Source organism: Brassica napus, chromosome C8 (genome assembly GCF_020379485.1).
Source record: "Brassica napus cultivar Da-Ae chromosome C8, Da-Ae, whole genome shotgun sequence".
NCBI classification, from domain to species: Eukaryota; Viridiplantae; Streptophyta; class Magnoliopsida; order Brassicales; family Brassicaceae; genus Brassica; species Brassica napus.
In genome coordinates, this window is record NC_063451.1 from 19,413,753 (window position 1) to 19,441,072 (window position 27,320).

The 27,320-nt window shown below is 33.0% G+C and overlaps 1 protein-coding gene and 1 long non-coding RNA gene across 4 annotated transcripts; both read left to right on the plus strand.

Annotated features, from left to right (window-relative positions):
* The first annotated feature begins 1,163 nt into the window (after window positions 1–1,163).
* On the plus strand, window positions 1,164–7,130 carry LOC106414303. Of its 3 annotated transcripts, XR_007327586.1 has the most exons (8): window positions 1,170–2,118; window positions 2,193–2,337; window positions 2,849–3,028; window positions 3,430–3,593; window positions 3,671–3,797; window positions 3,939–4,226; window positions 4,306–4,504; window positions 4,656–7,130. It is a non-coding gene; the product is annotated as an uncharacterized LOC106414303 (long non-coding RNA). The 3 variants fall into 3 exon arrangements; XR_007327585.1 differs by having other exon boundaries at window positions 1,164–2,118; window positions 2,849–3,307; window positions 3,430–3,797; XR_007327584.1 differs by having other exon boundaries at window positions 3,430–3,797.
* Window positions 7,131–22,212: 15,082 nt separating this feature from the next.
* Window positions 22,213–26,052, plus strand: LOC106413917 (acetylserotonin O-methyltransferase). Its single transcript, XM_013854646.3, has 2 exons — window positions 22,213–23,076; window positions 25,490–26,052. Exons 1-2 carry the CDS (start codon window positions 22,297–22,299, stop codon window positions 25,811–25,813), a joined length of 1,104 nt encoding a protein of 367 aa, XP_013710100.1. The 5' UTR covers window positions 22,213–22,296; the 3' UTR covers window positions 25,814–26,052.
* The last annotated feature ends 1,268 nt before the right edge of the window (window positions 26,053–27,320 follow it).

Below are 27,320 nucleotides of genomic sequence, written 5' to 3' on the forward strand. Positions count from 1 at the left end.
TTCTAGACTGCAAAGCGATGTGAAAACAACTTTTGTAAAATGGCTTGAAAAAGATGTGAAATTCTCTGATGGATATGCATCAATTCTATCCAAATGTGTTGATTTATCAAGTGGAAAATTAACAGGAATGAAAATTCATAATTTTCATGTTCTAATGGATAAATCTGTTCATGAAGCACTATCAAGTAAGTATTTCTCTTTGCAATTTTTAAATTACTACTAGAAATAAATTTGAATGCATAATATAAATTTAACTTCCTTTGTTTATAGGTGTTAGTTTGTTTTTTCGTGATATTTTCGCAAAAACTTTACACGAAGACAATCTTGCATTATTGGAAAAGAACATTGGTGTGGTTCTTTGTAATCTGGAAAAAAATTTCCCTCCATCCTTTTTGATGTTATGGAACATTTAACCATTCATCTGGCACACGAAGCTAGACTTGGAGGACCTGTGCAGTTTAGATGGATGTATGTTTTCGAACGACAAATGGGACATCTGAAAAACAAAGTTAAAAATAAAGCAAAAGTTGAAGGTTCTATCGTTGAACAATATGTCAATGAAGAAATTTCTGCTTTTGGTACTTATTACTTTGAGCCACATATCAAGACAAAAGGCCGAAGAGAAAATCGACACTATGATGGATGTAGTCAAATTGATACAAACCAGAACGATGAAGTGCCAGAAATTTTTCATCAGCAAGGAAGAGGAAGTGGTAAAGAGAAAGAAATATGGATTCAAGATAAAGACTACATTATCGCGCAAACATATGTTCTACTGAATTGCGAACAAGTAGTGTCATTTGAAAGGTAAATATAATTAATAAATACATATATTAATTTATATTTACATAAACTTTAATAATATAATACATTTTTAAGTTTTATGAATTTTTTTTGTAGGTTATTTGATGAGAGTATAAACACTTCATATCCTGGAATAAGTGAAAATGATCTAAATCAGATTAAAGAAAAAAAATTTGCAAAGTGGTTAGAAAAACATGTAAGAATTTATGAAAATTCATTACATTTTTTTATAATTAAAATTTTTATTAATTTATTATTTTGTCAATACATATCAGGTGGAGGATAATAAGATAAATATTCCGTGGTTATAAGCACTTGCACATGGTCCTATGACAAAAGTTACTTGTTGGCCAATATACTTTGGTCGGGGATATATATTTCACACAAATGATCATGAAAAAAGATAAAACCAACGCTAATTATGGGGTTTGTGACACATCATCTCATGGATCAAGCGGAGAACCTGATTTTTATGGAGTATTACAAGAGATCTATGAGCTCTGTTATCCCGGACCGGTTCATCTAAAAATTGTGCTATTTAAATGTGATTGGTATGATTCAACCGTTGGAAAAGGTATACGAGTGAACAAATCTGGGATTATTGATGTTCATACTGGAACGCGTCATGAAAAATATTATCCTTTTATGTTAGCTTCACAAACAGATCAAGTATGTTATGTTTTGTATCCACGAGTAACGCATAAGAAAGATCATCATTGGAAAGCAGCTATCGTGATTCAACAACGGGGAAAAATATTGATGAGTCAAAATTTGGATTCCACTGCAATGCAACATAGTGATGATAATTCGGTTGTTTCTACTGATCTACTACATGTCGAAACATTAATCAATCTACATGGTCAAACTGAAAATCTTCAAGATGTTGAAGAAGAAGCGGGACTAAGATCAGATGAGGATGAAAATAATGATTATGAGTGAACAGATGAAGAATCTCACTAATTTGGTGTTATAGCTTTATATTTTATATGATCGACAAGGTTTTATGGCATTGGTTTTGGAACTAAATTTAAACTATTTTAATTATTTAATCATTCATGTCTCCTCTTTTAAGTTACTCTGATTAAATTAATTTTCTTTTATATGATGGACATGTTTTATATCACCGAAACGTCAGCTTGCATTATTCATCTACTTTTTTTTCTTTCGATTACGGAACGGTCGATTACGGAACGGAGAAGAAATGAAGAAGCAATCCAAATGTCGACCAAAACAGAGACTAATAGAGGCATGCGGCAGCTTCAGTCTTCTTTGATTGAGATTGCTCTTGTGGGTCTTCACGCTTTCATTGGCAAGGTGAAGAGATAAAACCATTGTTTCCTATTTTGATTTCGAACTATCTGTGAATGTGTTGTTGTTTTGAGCAACAGGTTGGTGAAGATGAGTTTTGATCCTAGAGCCAATGATAACAATATAGCTTTTGAAGGCGTAACAATGTGAACAATGAAGGCATGCGTTTTGATCCTGGAGCCAGAACTGCTTTAACTTTTGTCACTTTGACTAGTGAAGATAAACGTGAGTTCATGTCAATCTTGGTTTGGTTGATTTGTTTGTAGAAATGTTAGGGCAGAACAGTACTCGGGTCTCTTAGTTATCTTGGAAGAAATAATATTAGAGTGAAGTTTGATCTCAAATTGAGAAGCTTTTCTCCCTTGTCTTGTGAATTCCTAGCTAACTGTATATATTACAATTCATGGCCTAGCTTGTCTCTTCTGCTGTTGTTATCTTAGCTTTTGTCAGTTGGTGGTGACTATCTTAGGTTTATGGAGTAAATGTGCAGCTGAAATTTACATGTCACTGATTGTGTTGTTGCTCTTTCTGAGAGTGTTTGCCTTCAGCTTCCCTGATAAGCGAAGTCTATAAGTTTCTTGATCAGATAGTTTGTGCCATTACTTCTTTGCTTTTGTTATATCCTGTTTCCTATTTGTTTTTTCCATTCTTGCTTTTTTATTTTGTTTGCTTTAGACATGTGTGCACTATTAAAAGAGAATGAGTGCTGGTTGCTCATACCACGTGTTTTTAACAGGAACATGTAAATGCTGGGATTTCACCTGCGAAGCGGGAGGGGGGGGGGATCTTATACTAATCAAGGTGATGATCTCTCCCATGGGAAAAGACTCGAAGAAGTTATATTGTGTCTGTTGCAGATTCTGAAGGACTTGCTTTCATCTTTGGCCAGGTCAAAACCGTTGAATAGACTAGCAAGGTATACTTGTTTTTTTTTTGTTTTGTCTATCTTTTTCTTAATGGCGTCTTAATTTCTTATGGCGCTTTTCAAGTTATGAAGATATTTAGATTTTTACTTTAGAGCGGCAAAACCTAAAAATTAAGTGGAAACCGGGAAAAATCCTTTAAAAAGTGGTAAGAATATTCAGAAATATCGTAATATTTAACTAGTATATAAAGGAAGTAATATTAGTTACCTCTTCTCAGGTTAAAACCTAAGAACCTAAACTACATCTTAGTCTGAATCAAAGCCGTCAAGGTCTCAGATCTCTTTCACTTTTTTCTGCAGTTAATCGTTTGCTTTTGTTTATTGTTTGTTATGTCATGATCTAATACTTTTGAGCTGCATCTTTTTCTATGTTTTCTTTTGTACTATTATAGATGCGTCCACCAATGATGTTAGGCGGTCGCTTGTTTGGAAGATCATCTCTTCAATCTGTTGGTCTCCAAAGGGAATGCCCAACCACGTGAACAAAGGGAAGATTTGTACCTGTTGAGCGAGATTCGCGAATGCTTCATCCATCTAGAAAGAATGGAGCTAAATAGTATTATGATATATTCTGAATTACTCTTCTCTGATTTACAAAGTATATATATAACAAACTCAACTATATCTGTACAGGTTCAAGAACAACACTGAAATATCAACACGTGTAAGGAAAATCATTGAAGGATGTTTTAAAGGACCATGGTACAGTTGGAGAAAAGTACCTCAGTTTTACAAGGATGCTTGGTATTCAACGTTTAAGGTGTGTTTCTATATATTTTTAACATCAAATACATATTTCCTTTCTTCCACATCTAAGAGTTCTATATTTCATGAACGTTTCATTCATATCCTGTTTTTTTGTTTGTTTTTAATAACTCTAACCACATTGTTTTGATTGTAGACTAAGTATGAGTGGAATGTGGCCATCGAAGATCTAGTGAAAGCTAACTTTGATGAACTAGCTGCCACTCGCCTCAAAGGAATGGTGAGCCTTGCAAAATCCAAAGGAGTGAAACCTGATTGGATTCTTTCAGAATATTGGAGAGTAATGTCAGATTACTGGAAGACACCAAAAGCCAAAGAAAAAAGTGAGAAAGCTCGACTGGCTCGTATGTTTAACCGTGATGGTTTGGGTCAACACGGCCACAGATCAGGCTCACGTTCCTATGCTAAAGTTCAAGATAATCTGGTAGTGTACATATTATTTTACTTCAAAAGAATTTACTTTTACTTTTAAAATGAGTTTACAGCTTATGTTAATATTTTAGGTGGCAAACAACGAAGACTCTTGTGATGAAGAAAACCCACCAGAAATCTGATGGAACATATGGTGATGAAAAAGCACGCTTAGTTGCAGAAAAATATGATGCATATGTGCAAGAAAGATTGTCACTGGTTGAGCCTTCTAATGGAGAGGTTTTGACAGATCCTCTTACTGTCGAGGAAAGAAATGAAATCTATGTGAATGTAGTTTTCTATCATATTTCAAATTTGTTTTTTTCCTGATTTTTCTTTATGTTTGGAGATACAATTGATTCTTTGCATAGCTTTGCTTAATTAAAGTTGTCTGCGCATTTTAATTGTATATGTGTTTATGTAACTGTTATATGTTTGGTAGGTTTCTGGAATATCAAAACAAGGTCGGGTATTTGGACTTGGATCACTTCAATGTGGAGTTTATATGCCACTAGATGGTTCTACTGTTTCACCACAAGCTGTTGAAGATGATGGTACTTTAACTCACCGAGTCAAAGAGCTGGAGTTAGACTTGCAAAAAAGTAATGAAGAAAAGGTTCAGTTTCAGAATAGGACTGAAGCAATGGAGAAAATATTGATGTCTGCTTTTGGTGAAAATGTGTTGACTCGAACAGATACTACTACCACAGCCGTATGAAGTTGTTTCTCAGTTTGGTGTTTTAGCTTGGTGTTTCTAGTTTGGTATTCATTTGGTTTTCTTTTGGTTTTCGTTAGTTTACTAAGAAGTTTCAGTTTACTTAGTAAACGAATTGTTGTTTTATGCTTACGTTTAATATTTAAATAAAATCCAAGCAGTTTTATGAGAAATTTATTTACATAATATTATTTGCAAATTTGATATTTGATTTCAGTTTTTATTTATAATTTCTGTTGTGCCAATAATTTAATAATAAATTATAAAAAAATATGTGACAGATTTTAAATAAAGAAAATTTTCGTTATAAAATTGTAATCAATTCAAACTGAGATGTTACTATTTTATGGCCATAGTTTGTGACGTTTAGTTACTTTGCTTTCGTGATAAAAAGTGACAAATTAATAACAAAATGAGTGTTACAAAATACAACAATTTTGTAACACATTTATAGTATGTATTTAAGACGGATAAATATCTTTTCTTTAGTCATTGGTTATTACGTTCACTACAAGAAAAATGGGTTTCGATAGCAGTAGAGGATAGCGTTTTTTGTCTTTCTGCTATGGTTGATATACCCGTTAGTTTTAGATAGCGTTTGTATATTTGAAAACGTTATGATAGAATAGTATAATTGGAAACGTTATCATAGCTTATGTTTGATAGCAAAATAATTAAAACGCTATGTTTGGTCTTTTAAATCTCTTAACCCTAAACAAGTTTTTAAACTCTAAACTCTAAGTATAAACCTTAAAACTCTTATATTCTCATACTATAACTTCAATTCTTGAATTTGAACTCAAATTTGTTCTTTTTAATTTTAATATATAACTTCCAAACACACAAACCTTAATTCCTCGATCAAACTCTATACCCTAAATCCTAACATCAAACATATATAAACATAGCTCGTAAATTGAATCAAGTCTAAATCATAAACATATAAACTCTAAAGCACAAAACATATAATTTGTATAATAATTTCAAAATCATAACACATAGCTCTTAAATTTTTGTTAAAAAATACTTAATATAACTCTAATTATTCAAACCCTATTATGAAATTTTTTTAAATCATAAATCTACAAAATCCAAATCAAATTTATATTTCAAATGTTAAATTATAATATCTAATCTTTAATTTTAGGAAAATTCTAAAAGAATTAAAAAGACATGTAAATACATTAAACTTTAATTTAAACTCTAAATCATAAATCAAACTCCAACCTTTTAATATACACAAACCTTAAAAAAAAAAAATAATGTGTACTGAAGAAAAACAAAAGGTTGTCGAAGAGAAGGTAAAAAATAAAGAAGGCTTTTCTATTGGCCAATTCATGAATCACGTGGATTGCAATACAAACCCTTAGATTAGTTTATCTAACGATCACAACTCATTTGTGCTTCTTCTCTCTCTCTCTCTCTCTCTCTCTCTCATACCTCTTTCCCTTCCCCTTCCCCTTCGAGTTTTAATCTTCTATTCTTCTCAACTATTATTTCTTGAAGTTTGGATATTGAGTTTGATTTAGTAATCCGCCTTCGACTCGGCTTCTGGTGCCTTCAACACCTCCTATGGCGCGTTCAATTCCAGACTCTGCTGCTGCGTTTGTCACTCAAGATTCATCTCGTTTACTCTATCAAAATTTAATCTCAAACCTCTCTCTCGTCTCTTGTGTTTCCATTTTTTTCAATTATCCAGATTTAAAAAAAAGTAACGAGAATGTTGGGACAGGTGGGGAGAGCTTTCTCAGAGATGAAAACGGCAACGAATCTCAAGCACCACCGTCTTCAATGCCAACATATTGCGATGCTCCTCTGCCTGATGACGAAGCCCAGAGACGAGCCGTTTTTGATTGGGTTGAGGTGAAGCTCTCCGAATCTGCCGCTCAAGACTCTAACTCCACCGCGTCTCTGAAGAAGAGGAGAGAGGATGAAATAGAAGAGGAGAGAAGATGAAGAAGACCAACACCGGATCTGACAAAGCTTTGGTGTGGAGATGGCAGAGGAAGCTAGTGGTGGTGGTTGAGGTGGAGCCGAGCAAGAAGAAGAAGAGGAAGAGAGGCGGAGTAGGAGAGAAATCAAGAGACACGACGGCTTAGTAGGTTTAGGTTTAGTTGTTTGGTTTAGTTTGGTTAACTTTGATGTACCGGTTTTACATTTGTAACAATTTCGATATATAAATTTTTTTAATTTTTTTTTAAATTTTTAATAAGGTAAATAATAACACAAAAACAAAGCTATTAAAAAATATTTAATTGCATATATAAAACCGCTATAGTATATTGTAATATGATAGCAGTGCAAAAAACCGATATCTATTGTGTCTGACCTACTATGACGGGCGATGATACATCGCTTCATAAACCGCTATCGTATCGTTAGATAGCGTTTTTCGTCCGCTAATAAAAGCCATTTTTCTTGTAGTGGTTTTGTGACTCATTTTTTGATAATAGGCTACAAAATTAAGACTTTAAATTAGTTATGAATAGTGACAGTTCGGGACAAAATATAATGTCAAAATTGGTGACGGTAAAAGGACTATTATGTCGTCTATATTAGTGACACTTTGTGACAATAGATCCGTCACTACAGGTGACATAGTTGTCACATTAAACAGTCACAAATTAAGTCAGTTTGAGACAATTTGATAAGTAAGAAATTGTAACGATTCTGTTACCAATATACAACGTAACTATGTGTGACGATTTGTTACAAAAAAATTAGTCGCAAGAAATTGTGACATTTTTGTTACTCCAGAACATTTGTGACACACGTATTGTAACCATTAATAATTGGTAACAAAAACGTAACAATGATGATATTGTTACAAATTCTTTTTTATTGTGACGGAAAAATTCGTCACAATACCCTTATTTTCTTGTAGTGGATGAGCAGGCTTGCTCAAGCATCAGGAAATTCGGCACAAAGGAAGGATTATAGACTTGGACCAAACAGGTGGAGTTTTGTGAGGTTTGGTCAAGCCCATCGGACTTGTTCATCGGTTGGGCCGACTTGCACAAGTCACGCACGAACAATCTATGGACCTAATCGAAAAAGTCCATTAGGTCAAATGCTGACAATACAAAGAATAAGAGATCACAACATGGATCTCTAAGCAGAAGCCAAGTCTCTGGGAGGCAGGAGCCTCAAGCATCCAGAGAGTGCTTCCATGGCGTCTCTTGAAGAGATAGAGTAAGCTAGATATAGATATGTATTCTAAACTTAGCTCTTAGCCATGTACTTCTCTTTTATTATCTCTTGTATACTCTTTAGGGTTTGTATACCCATGACAGGGAGAGAGAGTAATGATCTTGTAAACCACATAGGAGGTGTTTTCCGATACTTCATAGTGGATGTTGTGGATCTTGGATCCACCCTAGATGTAGCGGAGCGGCCGTGAACTGTGTGAAAAATTCTTGAGTCATGAACAAGGATTGAATCAATGGGAAAGATCAAGGGACCTGGGATTAGGAGCGAAAGATACCATAGCTTCGAATTCTCCAACAAAAACTTGTTAGAGCTGCGATTGAACTCTACATTGGATCTTTTATCTTTCTAAAACTTGCATACCACTAACCTAACTTTGTATGATTAATAATAATATAAAGTATATGAATTGATTAAGTTAGTAGTATTAGTTTTAATATATTTTTGTTGAACTGGACAACTTTTAAAACATAATTTTATACATGATTCAGATTTTTAAAGTGTTTTAAAAACTAAAACAAATAAAAAGGGTGATAAATTAATAACATTTGAATCACTTCGAATAGTTTGTCGACGGTAAGAAAAAAAAAGAACGAATAGAAAGCACATTTGTAACTTAGGTAAAATAGTTTGATGACACTTTGAATAGTCATTGCCAGAAACGACCAAGCGAATCTATGATCTATCCGTAAAACACCATCTACCTGGGATAGAAGATACCGTTGCTACTAAGGGTAGTCGTGCAATGATTTCTATTATTTTCACATCGTGAGGGTCCACTAGTATGATTTTGACTTAATGGAATGCTTTTTTATTATTAGTAAAGTGCCACCCATCACAATCTAATGTCTGATTCCGACTTAATGAAATGCTTTCTGTTATTTTCACATCGTGAGGGTCCACTAGTGTCCGAAGTACCTGTAAATTATATGTCCTCGATGTTGCATTGATGAGAGAATCCACTGTAAGATCCGGGAAAAGATTATGTTAATTTTTGTTTGCTGGTCTCGGACGAGTGGATAGGAGCCAAAGATCGTTCCATACTGAGATAGATGATCATATTCCCACCCTATTGATTAGTCATTTGCTAACCAGAGATATAGCAGAGACAATACTACGCTAGCCATAGGCCGACAAGTATGATCTAATTGGTTCCAGGTGTGATGCATTCTAGAAATACCTTCCTTTGAACACACGAGAGAATAATGTATTCGGTTTTTCTATCAACCTCCAAAATGGCTTCCATAGTATAGCTGTATTAAAATCCATGAGGTCTTTAAACCCTAAACCTCCTACTTTCCTAGGACTACAAAGTTTATTCTATGATTTCCAGTGCATACCCCTAGTATTTTCCCTGGACTCGTTAGTTTTTTTGTTACCGTTTTTGGAATCCGAAAACAAGACATTACATGGTTTGGCAAAGCCGTCACCATAGATTTGATAATCACTTATTTTCCGCCCTTTGTAAAAATCTTGAAAGTCTATCTATTTACTCGATTATTTGTGATCTTGAATAAAACCAAAAACTTGTATTTTTGATCCTCCCGGATTTTCAGGGATACCCAAATATGATTCCATTCTGCCTATATTTTGTATTCCTAAAATGTCTCTCAATTCCTATCTGATGGTTTCGTAAATCTTGTGACCGAATCGAATTGAAGATTTTTCAAAGTTTATATGCTGACCCGATACCGCTTTGTATTCCTTTAAAATCATGAGTATAGTCTGGCACTCCTACTTTTATGCTCTACACAAAAAAAAAGACTATCGTCTACAAAGATGAGTGATTGAAGGGCAGGTCCTTGCAACCTTTATGTGTGTCAATTGTTTCTCTCCCTCAACCATTTTAATATTCGCTACCAGTGTTTCAGTGCACACAATAAATAAATAAATAAATAAGGAGATAAGGGATTCCTTTGCTTTAGTCCCCTCATTGGGATTATGTGTCCCTTTGGTTGACAATGTAATAAAACTATGTACTGTACCGAGGAAATACACTCCATCATCAGTTGGGTCCAGTGATGATCAAACTCCATCTTTGGAGTAGTTCTTGAAGAAAAATTCATTCGACTCTATCATAAATTTTACTCATATCCATTTTTTATAGCCATAAATTTGTCATGGCATGATTTGTGAGTCCTCAATCCATGAAACATCTCCTGAACGATAAGGATATTAACATAAACCAATCTTCTAGGGACAAAAGTCGATTACGTTTCTGAAATAGGGGAAGGAAGACAAGCCTTTAATCTATGACATATTACCTTAGAGATAATCTTGTATCCTACATTACATAAGTTGACAGATCAGAGTTCAGTCATCATTGTTGGCCTCTCATTTTTAGGGATTTTGTAATATTTAACCTTTTATTTTATCCGGTTTCCCGAGATAAAAAAATTATCAATCATACCCATAAGGTATAATTCGTTACATTACTTTGAAACTCAATCATTTAATATTTTAGATTTTAATAAAATTTTGTTATTTATGTTGAAAACAAATCATAACTAATAATTTAAATAATCTTCCAATAAAAAAAGTACAGATTTATTTCAAAATATGCGTATAAGCAAAAGAAAAACCACCAATCATGATGAATTATGATATTGAATATTGGTGGAGAGTTATATATATTTATTAATATTCAGTGGCTTAGACTATACTATAAAGCAGAATAAAAATTAATTTTAAGAAAGATATATATTTACATAAAAGTTGTGATAAATGGACTTTTAACCAAACACAAACCCGTGATTTTCAAATTTTATAATTTTGTCTTCTGATGTGGAAAACAAACATAAAAGTACCAGTTTAGAAAAACTTAAATAAGTACAACTTTATTTCGAAATATGTGCGTAAGAAAAATCATAATAGCAATCATCTTTTCCAATGAGATTACAGCAATGATTTTATATTTTTTTAATACAAAAAGCAAGGATTTTTATTTACTTTCGCTTTAGTGGAGAGGTGTGTATATTAATTAATTATCTTAAGTTTGACCATAAAATAAAAGAGGATTTTAAAATAAATTCTAGGGGAAATATATATATATATATATATTAACATAATAATTGTGGTAAAAGAACTTTTAAAAAATGATGACACTGAGTGCCAGTGGCGGAGCCAGACAAAAATTTCACTGGAGGCAATATAAGATTTACACTTAATTTATAGGGGCAATAGTAAAAATTTTACCATAAAAACCATAGAAATTTTGAATTATCAATGAAAATGCACAAAAATAAATATTTCATAGGGGGCAGCTGACCCCCTTCCCCTCTATCTCTCTCCGCCACCGCTGAGTGGTGTTGGTAAATAAGCAGAATCAGAAAATCCAAATCGAATCCAATGTAAATACTGAATGAATTTTGTTTTAAAGTATTTTAGGTTACGAGTTAATCCAAACCCAAATGGTCCAAACACCTAAAAAATAAAAATGCCAGAAAGAGCTTATACCAAAGTCAGTCTCAATTTCTAATTAGATTTGAATCCGCACGTCCGTGCGGATATACTTATGTTTTTAAAATAATATTTAAAATATAAAATCAGTTATAAAGATATATATATATATTTATCATCAAATTTTATGTATGTACTATTATTTTGAAAATGTAATATATGTCGAAATTTGCTTTTGATTAAATTGTACAAATCATATATTAATGTAATATTTTGTTTATTTGTTTAAAAATACAACATCATATTAATAGTTTAATTTTAAACATTAGTTTTATATGAATTAATAAAAAATTTATTAAATTTTTTTGTTTAGAAATTTTTATTCTCGAAATATTTGTATGTGACTAAATTAAGTTATTTTATATTATATTTCAAAAGTATATTTTATTTAATATATTATTGTTTATGTTTTTATTTTTACTAAAAAAATCAAACATAAAATGTTATAACATCAAAAATATTATTTATTTTGTTTTATATAAAAACTTAATTTGATAATATTAAAAAGAATATATATATATATATATATATATATATAACATGGTCTAGATTATATATGATAAACAATCAAGAGATAATTAATAAAAATATATTTGTCCTTTCTTAGGAATGTTATTGTTAAGATGTATATTTTTTTGTTAAGAAAATATTAGTAAAGTTTCTAATGAATGGTCTAACATAGACTTTTGTATGGTAGATAAAAAAAGGATCATAAATTAATAGATTGGATAGGTATCCAAAACACATTAAGATATTATTGAGTACCCAAAATAATTATATATTATATAAATAATTAACTTAAATACTTAATCTAATATATATTAATGGTTTTTTGTTTGACAATTGCTTTCAATTATGAATAAGTTTGTTTTTGAAGTTTAAACTATGTTTTTATACAAAATAATATAGATATTTTCATTTGATACAAATAATACTACTTAATAACTAAAACAAAACAAAAAATATATATCCCACATGTTTCTATGTTATAAAAAGTGATTTGCAATATTAAAATTTATAAGATAATATGTATAAAATTATTAAGTGATAACTATATATCATACTAGGTCACTACAAGAAAATAGGTAGATTGAATCAATTAGTTTAAACATTTGCATTAGTTAGAAGTGATACAAGTGTATTTTACATCATTTATTAAAATGACTCTAAAAGTGGCAATGTAAATAATTTTCATACATTTAAACAGAAATGATGTTCATATTAGAATATTTACATCATTTATTATAGTTGATATTAATATGTGTCACTTAAAAAACTTGGTGTTAACCATTGAATCATTTAATATAAATGATGAAATTATTTATGATATAAAATATATATATATATATATATATTTACAATAACTGTTATAATTAATGTTGATATTTTTATCAGTTACAATATGTGATGCTAAAGTTAATGTGAATTTAAAAATTTTAATGTAATTTTAAAAGTATTTAATTAATAATTAATTTATTAATAATCCTATAATTTTGTTCAATAATTAATTATTTTCTTATTAATTAATATTTATATCACAAATCTTTTTAATATCTAGTAAGATTTTCATAACAGAAATAAAATTAAAAATATTTTTAGTTAATATGTATTAATACATCAAAATAAAATATGAATTTTCATTTCCAAAAATAAAATAAAAAATACAGATCAAACTCAATCAACATAGCTTTCAATTGAGTATATATTCTTGTTTTGTTTCACGTTCTTCATTCATGTGAGTATATTTCTTCCACTTGAAGAATAAAGATCATAAGTTTCCCAATATGTCATTTGAATATCAACACTCATCACACTTGAATACATTTCCAATCTATAAAAAGTAAAAGAAAATAAAAAAAAATAACTCTTTTAGAACAGCCATTTAACAGTATAGATCTCATAAAATTTTGAAGTACCTTTTTTGTTGAGATGAGTTGAATATATGAGAAGAAGAGTTAAGGAGTTGAAGACATATGAAGAGGAAGATGTGAATTGAGTGTTGGACGAGTTTGGGTTGTACAAGCCGTACACGCCGTACTGGCCGTACACTCCGGGTCGACCAAACTCGTCCATGGTAGAACTATGTTACCCGGGTAACTCGTTTAGGAGATGGAAGAGTTACTTGAGCCTTGGAGTTGATTAGGACCGTTGAGGAAGAATGATAAGGTATGGCTTTCCAGCATGGCACAGGCTGGAAAGCGTAAAGCATCTTTAGAAAGATGCTAGATACTTCACACATGTCTCATTGGCCGGATTCAAACCAAGGCTCTTCCACCTTTTGATTTCACATGCTTACCTTATCTTGCTGTTTCGAAAACCCAAAGCTCTCCTTACTATATATTGTAACTCAAGATCATTAATAAAAGATTAGATAGTTCTAAACCATTATTCTCTCTACACATTTCACCATGATTCTCCATTAGTCTCTTAATCTCTTATTCTATCTCAATCTTCTCTAATCTCTTCTTTTTTCTCATCTAAACTCAGATTATTCATTACAATACTCAAAAGTAATATGGTATCAGAGCCAGGTTGATTTCAATCTGAGTTCTTGGTGGTTTCTCTTAAAGATTCAAGCTTGAAACTTTAAGAGATCAAGTGAGTGTGTTTGAAGTTTTCTTTGAAGAATCGACATCAAGGGAGCTTCAGTTAGTACTTGGGAGATCTTATCTGGTTCTTTGAAGATACAATACATGATACAAGGCGTCTGAAGCTGGTGGTGTTGTTCTCTAGTCTCAAGATTCAATAGTTTACAAGTTTGTGAGGTGAAACGGTTCAAGATGGAAAGTGGTACGAAGATGAAGGTTGATGTGACTTTCAAGGGAAGTAACTACCTAGTTTGGTCTAGGATGGTGAAGACTGCTGTGGGAAGCAAGGGCTTATGGAAGCACATCACATCTGATGAGGCTCCAAAGCTTATTATCTAAGGAGGAGACAAGGAGACTGTCTCTGAGAATGAGGCTGAGAGGATATGATGGTGATGTCTGTCATTCATGCCTCATTGGAGCCGCCCATTTTGGATGCTTACAGCTACTGTGAGACAGCCAAGGAGCTGTGGGACACACTGAAGAAGGTGTATGGAAACACCTCTAATCTGAGCCGTGTCTTTGAAGTGAAGAAGGCCATCAACGGGTTATCTAAAGAAGACATGGAGTATACCAAGCATTTGGGAAGGTTCCGGTCCTTTTGGTCTGAGTTGGAGATGCTGAGGCTAAGCACAATTGATCCGGAACTTCTAAATGAAAGGCGTGAGCAAGACAAGGTCTTTGGGCTCTTGTTAACGTTGAATCCAAGATACAATGGCTTAATCAAGCACATGCTGAGGTCCGAGAGGCTTCCTGATCTAGAGGATGCATGTGCTCAGATACAAAAGGAGCAGGGCTCTATTGGCTTGTTTGGAGGCAAGGGAGACTTGTCTCTTGCAAATGCTGCGTAATCTGATTATGAGGAGACTCCACAAGCCAACAAAGCAGCTCACAACAAGTATGAGGAGAGGAAGTTCAATGGGAATTGTGATCATTGCAAGAAGCATGGGCATAAGAAGAACCAGTGCTGGATACTTCATCCTCATCTAAAGACGGCCAAGTTCATGAAGGAAAGGAAGGCAAGAGCTCACATGTCTGAAGGAACAAGTGGAGCCGGGCCATCTAACCGAGGAGCTGAGGGAGAAGGCCGTGAAGGTGATGGCAAGGCATTGGTGACTTACTCAGGAGCTCCTAGCATCCGTGGCAATGATCATGACTTCATCAGGAGATCCGAGATGGATACCCTCATCAAAATGCTCAAGGATAATGATAACATTCATGGGTATTATTTTGGTGTATCTATGATTGCTAAAACCATATAAATATCTCCTAATGTTGCTGATATTTCTAGGATTGATAGAACTAGGAGTAATGAGAACTGAGTACACCTTTGCTAGAAATGCTAAGATGGATCATAAGTTCAATGCATAACCAATTAGCCTTTGTCATAATGCTAGCAACATATCTAATCCATTAATTGTTGATTCTGGTGCATCTCATCATATGATTAATGATACTAATCTCATTAAAAATATAGAACCAACTAATGGACATGTTATGATTCCAAATGGGGATAAAATAACTATTAGAGGAATAGGAAACTTGAAATTGTTTGATAAGAACACTAGAGCTTTCTATTTACCTGAATTTACTTCAAATTTGCTATCTGTTAAGAAATGCACAGCTGATTTAAATTGCAATGTCATATTCAGTCCTAATGATGTTAAGTTTCAGGATATTGAGAGCAGCTAGTTAATAGGAAAAGGAATTACCAAAGGAGAATTGCATTTGCTTGAAGAACTTGACCATGTTTCCAATTACAATTGCTCATTTACCTCTGCTTCTAGTTTAAATAAAAATGCATTGTGGCATACTAGATTAGGACATCCTCATGGAAGGGCTTTGGACTTGATGTTACCAGGTGTTATGTTTGAAAATAAGGATTGTAAAGCTTGCATTTTAGGCAAGCATTGTAAAACTGTGTTTCCAAAGTCATCTAGTGTTTATGATAATTGCTTTGACCTAATTCATACTGATGTTTGGACTGCTCCTTGCATATCTAGAGATAATCATAAATACTTTGTCACATTCATTGATGAAAAATCTAAATACACCTGGTTAACTTAAATCTCATCAAAAGATAGGGTGATAGATGCATTTAAGAACTTTCAAGCTTATGTAACTAACCATTATCATGCCAAGATTAAAATTTTGAGATCAGATAATGGAGGAGAGTACACAAGCTATGCTTTCAAGAGCCATCTAGATCACCATGGAATCCTACATCAGACAAGCTGTCCCTATACACCCCAACAAAATGGCGTGGCCGAGAGGAAGAACATGCACTTGATGGAGGTTGCTATGCTAGATCACTGATGTTCCAAGCCAATGTCCCAAAGAGATTCTGGAGTGATGCTGTAGCCACTGCTTGCTATCTAATCAACTGAATTCCTACAAAGGTGTTGAAGGATCAAGCACTATTTGAAGTTCTAAACAGGCACACGCCATCATTGGATTACCTGAGAGTATTTGGATGCTTATGCTATGTTCTGGTACCAGGAGAGTTGAGAAACAAGTTAGAAACAAGGAGCACCAAGGCAATGTTCATTGGCTACTCAACAACTCAAAAGTGATACAAGTGCTATGATCCATATACTAGAAGAGTCCTTATCTCTAGAGATGTGAAGTTCATAGAAGCAAGAGGATATTATGAAGAGAAGAATCAAGAGGAGCTGAAGGATTTGACATCAGATAAGGTCGGGTCCTTGAGAATGATTTTGGAAGGTCTAGGAATCAAGATGAACCAGGATCAGAATGTGGGTGGTGGGAGCCAACAAGAGAGCTCCACAGCACCTATTGGAGCTGATCAAACACCTCACCTTGATCATGAAGGGGGAAGTGAGCCTGAAACTCAAGAAAATGGCCAAGATGGCGCCGGCTTGAGTGAAGAAGGGGAAGAGAGTAACTCAGGCTCTCATGATCAAGGTAATCAATGCCAAGGAGATGTAGAAACTCAGGCTGAAGTACAAGAACCAACTATCCAAGAAGAAGTTGTTCAAGATCAACCAGTATTGAGAAGAAGTACAAGGCTGAGGAAGGATCCTTCTAGCCGGGTAAACACGAGAGTGTACTACAATGCCCATGCTGTGGAGCATCCTTCTCAGGCTGTGTGCTCCTTTGCTCAATACCCTGAAGAGCATTGTGCCTTTATGGTGAACTTGGATGAGAGTTATATTCCAAGAAGCTATGAAGAGTCAATGTTGGATAAAGAATAGAAGGAATCAGTGGGAGCTGAGGCAGGAGCTATGATAAAGAATGATACATGGTATGAGAGTGAGCTACCTAAGGGAAAGAAGGTTGTGTCTAGTAGATGGATCTTCACAATCAAGTACAAGGTTGATGGGCTGATTGATAGGAAGAAGTCAAGGCTTGTTACAAGAGGCTTCACCCAAACTTATGGAGAGGGTTACATAGAGACATTTGCACCAGTAGCTAAGCTGTATACAATCCAAATAATACTAAGCTTGGCTGTGAATCTTGGATGGGGCTTATGGCAAATGGATGTGAAGAATGCCTTTCTACAAGGAGAGCTTGAGGATGAAGTCTATATGCATCCTCCACCTGGCTTGGAACATTTGGTGAAGAAGGGAAATGTGTTGAGATTGAAGAAAGCCATTTACGGATTGAAGCAATCACCAACAGCTTGGTACAACAAGCTGAGCACCACCCTAAATGGCCGAGGCTTCAAGAAGTCTGAACTAGATCACACCCTCTTCACTCTCACCACTCCCTCAGGTATGATTACACTCCTTGTGTATGTTGATGATATCATTATCACGGGAAGTGATAAGGAAGGCATCAAAGCAACCAAGGAGTTTCTTAAATCCATGTTTGAGATTAAAGACTTGGGAGAAATGAAATATTTCCTTGAGATTGAGATATGTAGATCCAAGGAAGGTTTGTTCATGTCCCAAAGGAAGTATACACTTGATCTTTTGAAAGGTGCAGGTGCTTATGGCGGCAAGACAGCAAGGATGCCTATGGAGGATGGTTACAAAGTCCCACGAGAGGGGGAGATTGAAGACAACAAACCATTCCAGGATCCTAAACTCTATAGAAAACTAGTTGGCAAATTGATTTATCTTACCATCACAAGGCCTGATATTTGTTTTGCTGTGAATCAAGTGAGCTAACACGTGAAGGTACCTAAGGAGCACCATTGGCGCATGGTGGAGAGAATCTTGATGTATCTGAACGGCTCACCTGATCAAGGAGTGTGGATGGGCTGCAATGGAAGCACATAGGTTGTTAGGTACTGCGATGCTGATTGGGCTGGTGATAGAGCTGACAGAAGATCAACAACCGGCTATTACACATTCATTGGAGGCAACTTGGTGACTTGGAAGAGCAAGAAGCAAAAGGTGGTGTCTTGTTCAAGTGCAGAAGCTGAGTACAGAGCCATGCTGAAGCTTACAAACGAGCTAGTGTGGATCAAGGACATCTTGAAGCATTTGGAGATTGATCAAGCCACACCAATGACCATGCATTGTGATAACCAAGACGCCATCCACATTGCCTCTAACTCGGTGTTCCATGAGAGAACAAAGCATATTGAAGTTGATTGCCACAAGGTGAGGCAGATGATTGTCCTAGGAGTCATCTCGCCATGCTACACTAGGAGTGAAGATCAGTTGGCTAATGTGTTCACTAAGGCATCAAGACAAAAGACTATGGAGTCCATTCACATCAGATTGGGACTCATAGATCTTGGGAAAAGAAGGAGCTGATCCTCTTATTCATGAGGTCTTTACTCTTTTTTCCTCATCAAGGTTTTGTCCCAATAGGTTTTCTTTGGTGAGGTTTTTAATGAGGAAAATCTCATGGATGTCCAAGCTTAGACTTTCACAAAGCTAAGCTTGAGGGGGAGTATTGAGATGAGTTGAATATATGAGAAGAAGAGTTAAGGAGTTGAAGACATATGAAGAGGAAGATGTGAATTGAGTGTTGGACGAGTTTGGGTCGTACAAGCCGTACATGCCGTACTGGCCGTACATGCCGTACTGGCCGTACACTCCGGGTCGACCAAACTCGCCCATGGTAAAACTATGTTACCTGGGTAACTCGTTTAGGAGATGGAAGAGTTATTTGAGCCTTGGAGTTGATTAGGACCGTTGAGGAAGCATGATAAGGTGTTGCTTTACAGGCTGGCACAGGCTGGAAAGCGTAAAGCATCTTTAGAAAGATGCTAGATACTTCACACATGTGGGAAAGCTCATTGGCCGGATTCAAACCAAGGCTCCTCCACCTTTTGACTTCACATGCTTACCTTATCTTGTTGTTTCGAAAACACTAAGCTCTCCTTACTATATATTGTAACTCAAGATCATTAATAAAAGATTAGATAGTTCTACACAATTATTCTCTCTACACATTTCACCATGATTCTCCATTAGTCTCTTAATCTCTTATTCTATTTCAATCTTCTCTAATCTCTTCTTTATTCTCGTCTAAATTCAGATTATTCATTACAATACTCAAAAGTAATATTTTTCTGTTCTCCAAACATCTAGAAGATATATTTTTTCCGGTGATTAGTAGCGCACGGTGTCTACATATCATCGTACGTTATATAAAAAAAGCTCAAGTTTGCAACAATGATAGTTTTTCCATATTTTAAATTGTTGTCGTTTAACATGAGTTTGGGTTCTTTTAATCATTGTCTCAAACAAGTCCGAGTTACAGAGTTGCGTCGTGTGTCTGTTCGTAATCTATTTTTTCACCGGTTAACTCATCATGTCCCCATCTTAAATCGCTTGATCATAAATTTTCCTGATTTGTAGCCCCTCTGTAAACCCTATATATATTATTTCATCTTTGATGAATCCAATCTGCATCTCCACAAAACTCATTGATTCCTGTTAATTTTAATCATCTTCTAGAAAATGTTTCTCTATGCCTCTCCAGTTCCTCAAACCGGCGTCCCGGCGTCCGTCACTCAACCTTCGAGTTTCTCTGTCTTGGTCGTAGTAGTCACAGCATAGCCTCTGGCTTCCTCCGCTTCTGGGATTCCCTGAGCTTCAAGAAAGACATGGAGTTTGTGGGAATCACGGTTTTCTTCCTTGATGAAAAAGTAAGTTAATCTTCGATCTATCACACTTATTTAACATAATTGTTTAATTGATTTCCTGATTCTTGTTGAATAATATTATTTACAGATTTCGTGATTCGTTGGATTACTCCCGTCGGACGTGCTAATCATTACATGCCATCTTTGAAAGCAGATTTCATTTTGAAAGTCGATCGTTTTGAGGTTGCTAGGTGCTCAAGCATGTACAAGATAATTGATCATCCATTCCTCATTCGTTTCATCTCACTAACCATTATTGATGAAGTCATCACGGGTGCTTCTGAGATCAGTCTCAAGTCAAGATTAGACTGTTCGACAATTTCCAAGTGATTGCGAACACAAACCTAGAACTCCCAAGTATATTATCATATTGCATATGGGTTTATATTATGTTTCGATATCATAACTGATATTTAAACTCGCAGATGTGGTTCGGCAAATCCGTTCTGTCTAGGGCTCTGACCTCACCAAAGAAACAACTCGAGTCGTTATCCGTCTCCTCATTGATCCGTAAGAAACAATCAACACATAATTCCCTTTACATTACTGTCTATGTTGTGCTAATATCAATAATCAAAAATATTTCATACCCAAGATTTGTGGTCGTCTATTTATTTTCCTTACTTATCAATCTAATTTTACACAAATCTTTATTTTACAGCTTAAGAGAAACCACAATAACCCAAACAATCAAAACACCAAAAACTAGAATCCCAAAAAAGATGAATCATTAATGATCACCTCTCTTTTTGTCTAATCTTACAAATAAAATTCAAAACAAATATACCAAACCAATCAATTCAACTAAAACTCAACGACACATACATTGAGCCAGCTAAACAAATACAAACTACACGGCCAACTATTTAACAATTTACAAACTTACTTTTGCAGATGCTTACGAAGAAGACGAAGACGACAACCAAGATCAGTGAAATTACCTAAAAAAAGCAGAGTAAGTTACAAACTCTGATAAACACAACTAACAATGATTTTTGTTTACATATTACTCATCAAATAAAAGAGAAACAAACACGACCACACCAGGAGATACAAGAGACAATCCCAACAGGCACAAAGGCGGCAACAACATCTCCACCTGCTCACTCCTCTTGTCTTATGAAAATAGCTTACATGCTCAATGTCAACAGGCTAATGCTATTGTCTTCTTATGAGAAATACATATATTCGCTTAAAACACATTAAGGCCAAATACTAATTGTCATTCATTTTATAGTTATTTCTACAAGTCTTCATATATTTGTTTTAAATGTCCGGTAAAAGCAACAAGTTTAAAAATAAAAAAACATATAACCAACATAATAAGAATAAAAAAAAATATTACTTAATACACACAACTTACATAACTAAGCTGGAGAAAAAATATCCAACAACCTTAATATAATTTATGTAATCTCAACAGTACAAATAACAAATTAAAAAGACAAACAAACAATAAATTTCAGTGACACAGCAAATAACATGACCACGAACTATATCAATCACATTACTAACACAGTTTAATCCTTCATGAGTGGAGAACAGTGCATACACAGTTCATCATCACAACTCTAACTCTATAACAATAAAAAACTTGAAAAACAATGATCAACCTAAAATGCAAAATTCACAACTACAATAACCCTAACAAATATTGAGATGAAACAAGAACTCTGTCCACGATTCCGCGATTGCATTTTAGTTTTTTATTGTATAGTGGACAAAAGCTCTCTCTATACAGTCTTTTGTGCCTTTTTCAGAAAACTGAAAACAAAAAAAAATGTTAGGAACAATTATGGAGACATCCAAATAAATGCGTTTCCAAAATAGAAAAAGCTGTATGATAATGTTATTGCAGAAGTACTGCATGTGTAACTAAACTGTCATTTTCCTATTATTTCATTCAAAACCAAATTCATTATAAAATATTGTTTCGAAATTACTATTATAGCCTCATTTGTTCATCATTATAGAAAAAACAAGATGATTCCTCAATATCAATCACCTATCTTTACAAAATCTTTAAGACAAAAATAAGTGTAGAAACAAAATGGAAGAAAATAAGAGAAACTTATTAGATGAAGAAGCTAAAGCTTCGCTAGACATATGGAGATATCTCTTTGGGTTTGCAGATATGGCTGCTGCGAAGTGTGCAATTGATCTTAAAGTACCAGAAGCCCTTGAAAACCATCCTTCCTCCCGGCCGATGACCCTAGCTGAACTCTCTTCCGCCACCTCCGCCTCTCCGTCACACCTCCACCGTATAATGAGGTTTCTTGTGTACCAGGGAGTCTTCAAAGAAGTCTCCACAAAAGATGGTCTTGCCACAGGCTACACTAACACGCCACTCTCACGCCGTATGATGATAACTAAACGTGACGGCAAGTCGCTGGCTCCTTTGCTTCTCCTCGAGACAAGTCCAGAGATGCTCGCTCCATGGTTGAAATTGAGCTCAGTTGTCTCTTCGCCGGTTAACGGTCCGGTTCCGCCTTTTGATGCGGTGCATGGTAAGGACTTGTGGTCGTTCGCAAAGGACCATCCGCGCCACAGCGAACTACTCAATGAAGCCATGGCTTGTGATGCAAGGCGTGTGGTGCCACGTGTAGCCGGTGCCTGTCAGGGTTTATTTGACGGCGTGGCTACGGTGGTGGACGTTGGAGGCGGTACCGGAGAGACGATTGGGATATTGGTTAAGGAGTTTCCTGGGATCAAAGGAATTAACTTTGATCTTCCTCATGTTGTTGAAGTTGTTCAAGCAATGGATAATGTTGACAATGTTGGAGGAGATATGTTTGATTCTATTCCTTCATGCGACGCTGTTTTCATCAAGGTTAGATTCATTTCCATATGTTTTTAATTCATTTGATTAATTATTAGTATTCACTAAAATCATTTGTAGTGATTCTAAAAACTTACATTTTGGTGTTTGAAATCAAACTTTTACAGAAAACAGAAAAAGATATGAAAAATGGTTATTTTCTTGACCAAAACTGAAATTAAATGAATAAATGTTAAAATAAACATTCTTTATTTTCTTGTTTTATAAAATAAACATTAGAATTCCCTTAGATACCATAAGTTTGATACCAATTTTCAAAAGTAAACACAATAAAAAATACTCTAACATTTATAAATGATTTAGGAAGGCTAATTTAGTCTTTTTAATCACAAACTTAAGATAATTATGAAAATAGTTAGCCTTTAAAAAAAAATTTGAAAAGTGGTATAAAATTTGTGGTAAAATTACAACTCTCCCATTTATTTTTGTTAAAAAATTATTCCCTGAAAACTATAAAAAGAAATAAGATAAAGGATGTAGAAACTTTATCAAGTAAAAAAGTTTGGAATATTTACCAGAAGCTCTCCTGACACTTATCAATTTTTAATCAACTTATTCTACATAGATAAAATTTAATAAAATTTATTAAAATATTGATAGTATTTAGTTTATATATTCATTCGAGAAACTTTATTGGTGGATGTGTTTTTAGGACATCTATATTTGAATTTTCTCAAGTTAATTTTTAAAAGTTTAAAAGCAAATTATATTAATGTTTATCTAGAACATTTTTCAAAAGCTTAAGAAATATATACTTAAGTATTTTAGATGAATCAGTTTTATAAGCTTTCAAAAAAACAATTTTAGTTAAATATTAAAATATAAATTTCCATAGATTCAACTTAACAAGCATCTAAAAATAATGTTGTTCAAAAATAATCGTCCAAAGCATGTTTTCCATAAATTTTAAAGAGTTTTAATGGATTTTAGTATTTAAAAACAGTTTTTATGGGTTTACTATTTTTCTTTATTTATATCAAAAGTAAGTTAGATACTCACATAAAAATTACCACTCAAAACGACATTTCTGGGTACTTTATTTTTAATTCTAAAATAGAGATTAGAGTAAATTTGTTTTTGTGGTACTTTATTTTTTACTCTATAATTTTTTATTTTTTTGTTCATCACTTTATTTTTTCCTCTAAAGTAGAATACTATTGGAAGATAATTCAATTTTTTTTTTATAAATTACTATATTTTAAAAGAAAAAATAGAGTAAACTATTGGAAATTGTCTAAAAACTCTAAGAACTTATTTATCACAGAAACATAGAAAAGGATAAATAGATTAAGAAAAAAAAAATTAACATCGTGATCACGCACGCATATATCCAGATTCTTAAATTCAACTGTCTCAATTCGTCTACATAGATACGGAGTCTCATGTTTGGTTATTAGTGTCTTAATCGAATCTGTTTACGTTTATGACAAAAAAAAATGATATGCAAAATGGAAAACCATTTCTAAAAAATCCGGAAATTCGTCGATTTTATATTTGACAAAAAAAGGATTGGAAGTCAAACTCAAACGACCAAAAGAACAAAAAAACATGTATCATGATTTTCAGATATGCTACATGATCTGGCATCAATCTCTAATGAATCAATTGATAGTTACGACTTCCACCCACCAAAAACTTTTCTAGATACTCCGAATGGGCAAAAGACGCATCATTTTTATGTTTATCATAAAACCAAATTGACGAACTTCACAACTTTTTCGCCAATTAAATATATTTAGCTTTGTAATACTATATGTCATTTTTTAAACTATACCATATGTCATGCGATGATCTTTTATGAACTTGGCTCTTTTATACTTTTGCATTTTACTCTTTTACAAACGTTTTAATTTAGCAAACACTGTTGTATATAAGAGCTATCTTTTTTTGTCAGAGTTGCGTAAGAACTATCAAAGAACACTAAATTAGAAAACAATAAACACTTTTTTTTTTGACAAACCATTGTTTTGGTTTATAAGAATACCGTGAACTTGTATATTAAAAGTCTTATATCATTCATTACCTTCATAAGAACACAAACATGTGGTATGTTCGAACTTTAAATCATTTTTTAGTCAATGTGGCCGAAAGCAAAACATAAAATATCAGCTTAAAGAATTTATCAGTATAAATTTTACTTAGAAATATATGTTCGTATGCAAAACAAAATCGTCAATCACATTTGAGAATAAGATTACTAAATGGATAATTATTATTATTAATACAATATATCTTGCCTTAGTAGAGAAGCAGGTATATCTAATTACCTATTAACTAATTTTCTCGAGCTTGGACATTACTATAAAACCAGGTATTAACTAACTTGACAGAAAATATATATTTATCATTTTAATCATGATAAATGAACTTTTATATAAATAAAATTTGTGATAAATGATGGCAGTGGGTGTTACACGATTGGGGAGACAAAGACTGCATAAAAATATTGAAGAATTGTAAAAAAGCGCTCCCACCAAAGACTGGAAAAGTGTTAATAGTGGAATCCGTGGTCGGAGAAAAGAAAAAAACGATGATAATGGAAGAAAGAGATGAGAAATTAGAGTATGTGAAATTGGCGCTTGATATGGTGATGATGGTTCACACAAGCACAGGCAAAGAAAGGACTTTAAAAGAGTGGGACTTTGTCATTAAAGAAGCTGGTTTTGCTCGCTATGAGGTTAGGGACATCGATGATGTTCAGAGTGTTATCATTGCGTATCGCTCTTAGAAGATGGAGATAAAGGGTCAAATGGAAGCTGAGGAAGAGCTCGAAATAAAAAAAAAGCATTTGAGAAATCTCAAGGTGTATTTGTGTAATTTGGCAGTAGTGTGCCATTGTGTTTGTGTGAAAACGTTTTTTTCTGCAAGATTGTTTCATGGTTTGTTTTACCAGTCGTGTTGTGTTAATGTATTGTATTGTGTATTTTCACATATTTTTTCTATATGTCTAGTTGATTGTTGGTGGCATATAGTCTACTGAAGTGATTTCTCTCTCTAGAATCTTCGAGAAAGGGAAAACTTATTTTTTTGTTATTCAGGACATGTAACGACTCCCACCCACAACCAATCTTTATCTAGGTACTCCCAAGTCCTAAGTCGCAAAAAATACATCTTTTTATATGTAATAGTAAAACCAAATTGACGAAATTTACATATTTTTGCCGATTCAATATATATAGATTTATGCATACATCAGATCATATGATACTAATTGTTTTCGTGTACCATGTGCATAATAAAGTTTTTAATTTAAATTATATTTAAAAATCAAAATTTATCATTATTTTAAATTTCATTATTTTATCAATATTTTAATATAAATTTATATTTAAGCTAACATACAATCAAGATAAAATAAATAATTTTGATTATTTTAAATTATATATAAGAATAAATATATATTTATTAAAATTATAATCTTAGAAATTTTTTTATCTACTTCATTCAAATTAAATATTAAATCAACTTGTATAAAATTAATTAAAAAAAAGTTGATAAACAGATGTATAATTATGAAAAAATTACAATTAAACAATATTTCTAAAACATGTAGTTATATAAAAGAAGCTAAAATATTACGATTAAAAATTTATAACATTTTACAAAATTTTAAAAAAAATTGAAAACTTTTTTAGTAATACAATTGCATAATTATAAAAAATATAAATAAATAATATTTTAAAAATTTTAAAATTTTATTATGTTTCTATTATTATATTATTTAATTTTATATTTGAATAGATCTATACTATTATTTGCGTTGTGATTTTTCGCAACAGAACTCTCACGTTAAAAGTTAGGGTGGTTATATTCGTTTATACCCTTAATGAATAAAAATATTAATTAGCCAAAAAGAAAAACAAATTCGATTTTTATAAGATAAGTGATTAAAATTAATAATAATAAGAATTATCAAAAAATTAAAAATACATTTTAAAATAAAAATAAATCTTATATATATTGTGTTGTTATCCGAAAATATCTTTTAATCAAAAATATAAAAATTAAGAAACAGAAAACACATAACTAAATAGTAATCAAGTAAATAAAATTCTTATTATATAATTGAAAAGATAATATTGAGTGATTTTTAAGATTTATTTATTAATAAGGAATATAATATACAAAGAAATTTTCGAAAAATTTATAACACGTAAGAATTTTCAAATGAAAACATAAATAATACTTTATCATTATAATTTCTTGCATATATTAATAAATAGTTATAAAATGTT

What these genes read in the sequence shown, in the direction of transcription:
- LOC106413917 (XM_013854646.3), top strand. Translation starts at nt 22,297, where the DNA reads ATGGAAGAAAATAAGAGAAACTTATTAGATGAAGAAGCTAAAGCTTCG. An exon ending in GCGACGCTGTTTTCATCAAG is followed by an intron (nt 23,077 to 25,489) that starts GTTAGATTCATT and finishes AAATGATGGCAG; the next exon opens with TGGGTGTTACACGATTGGGG.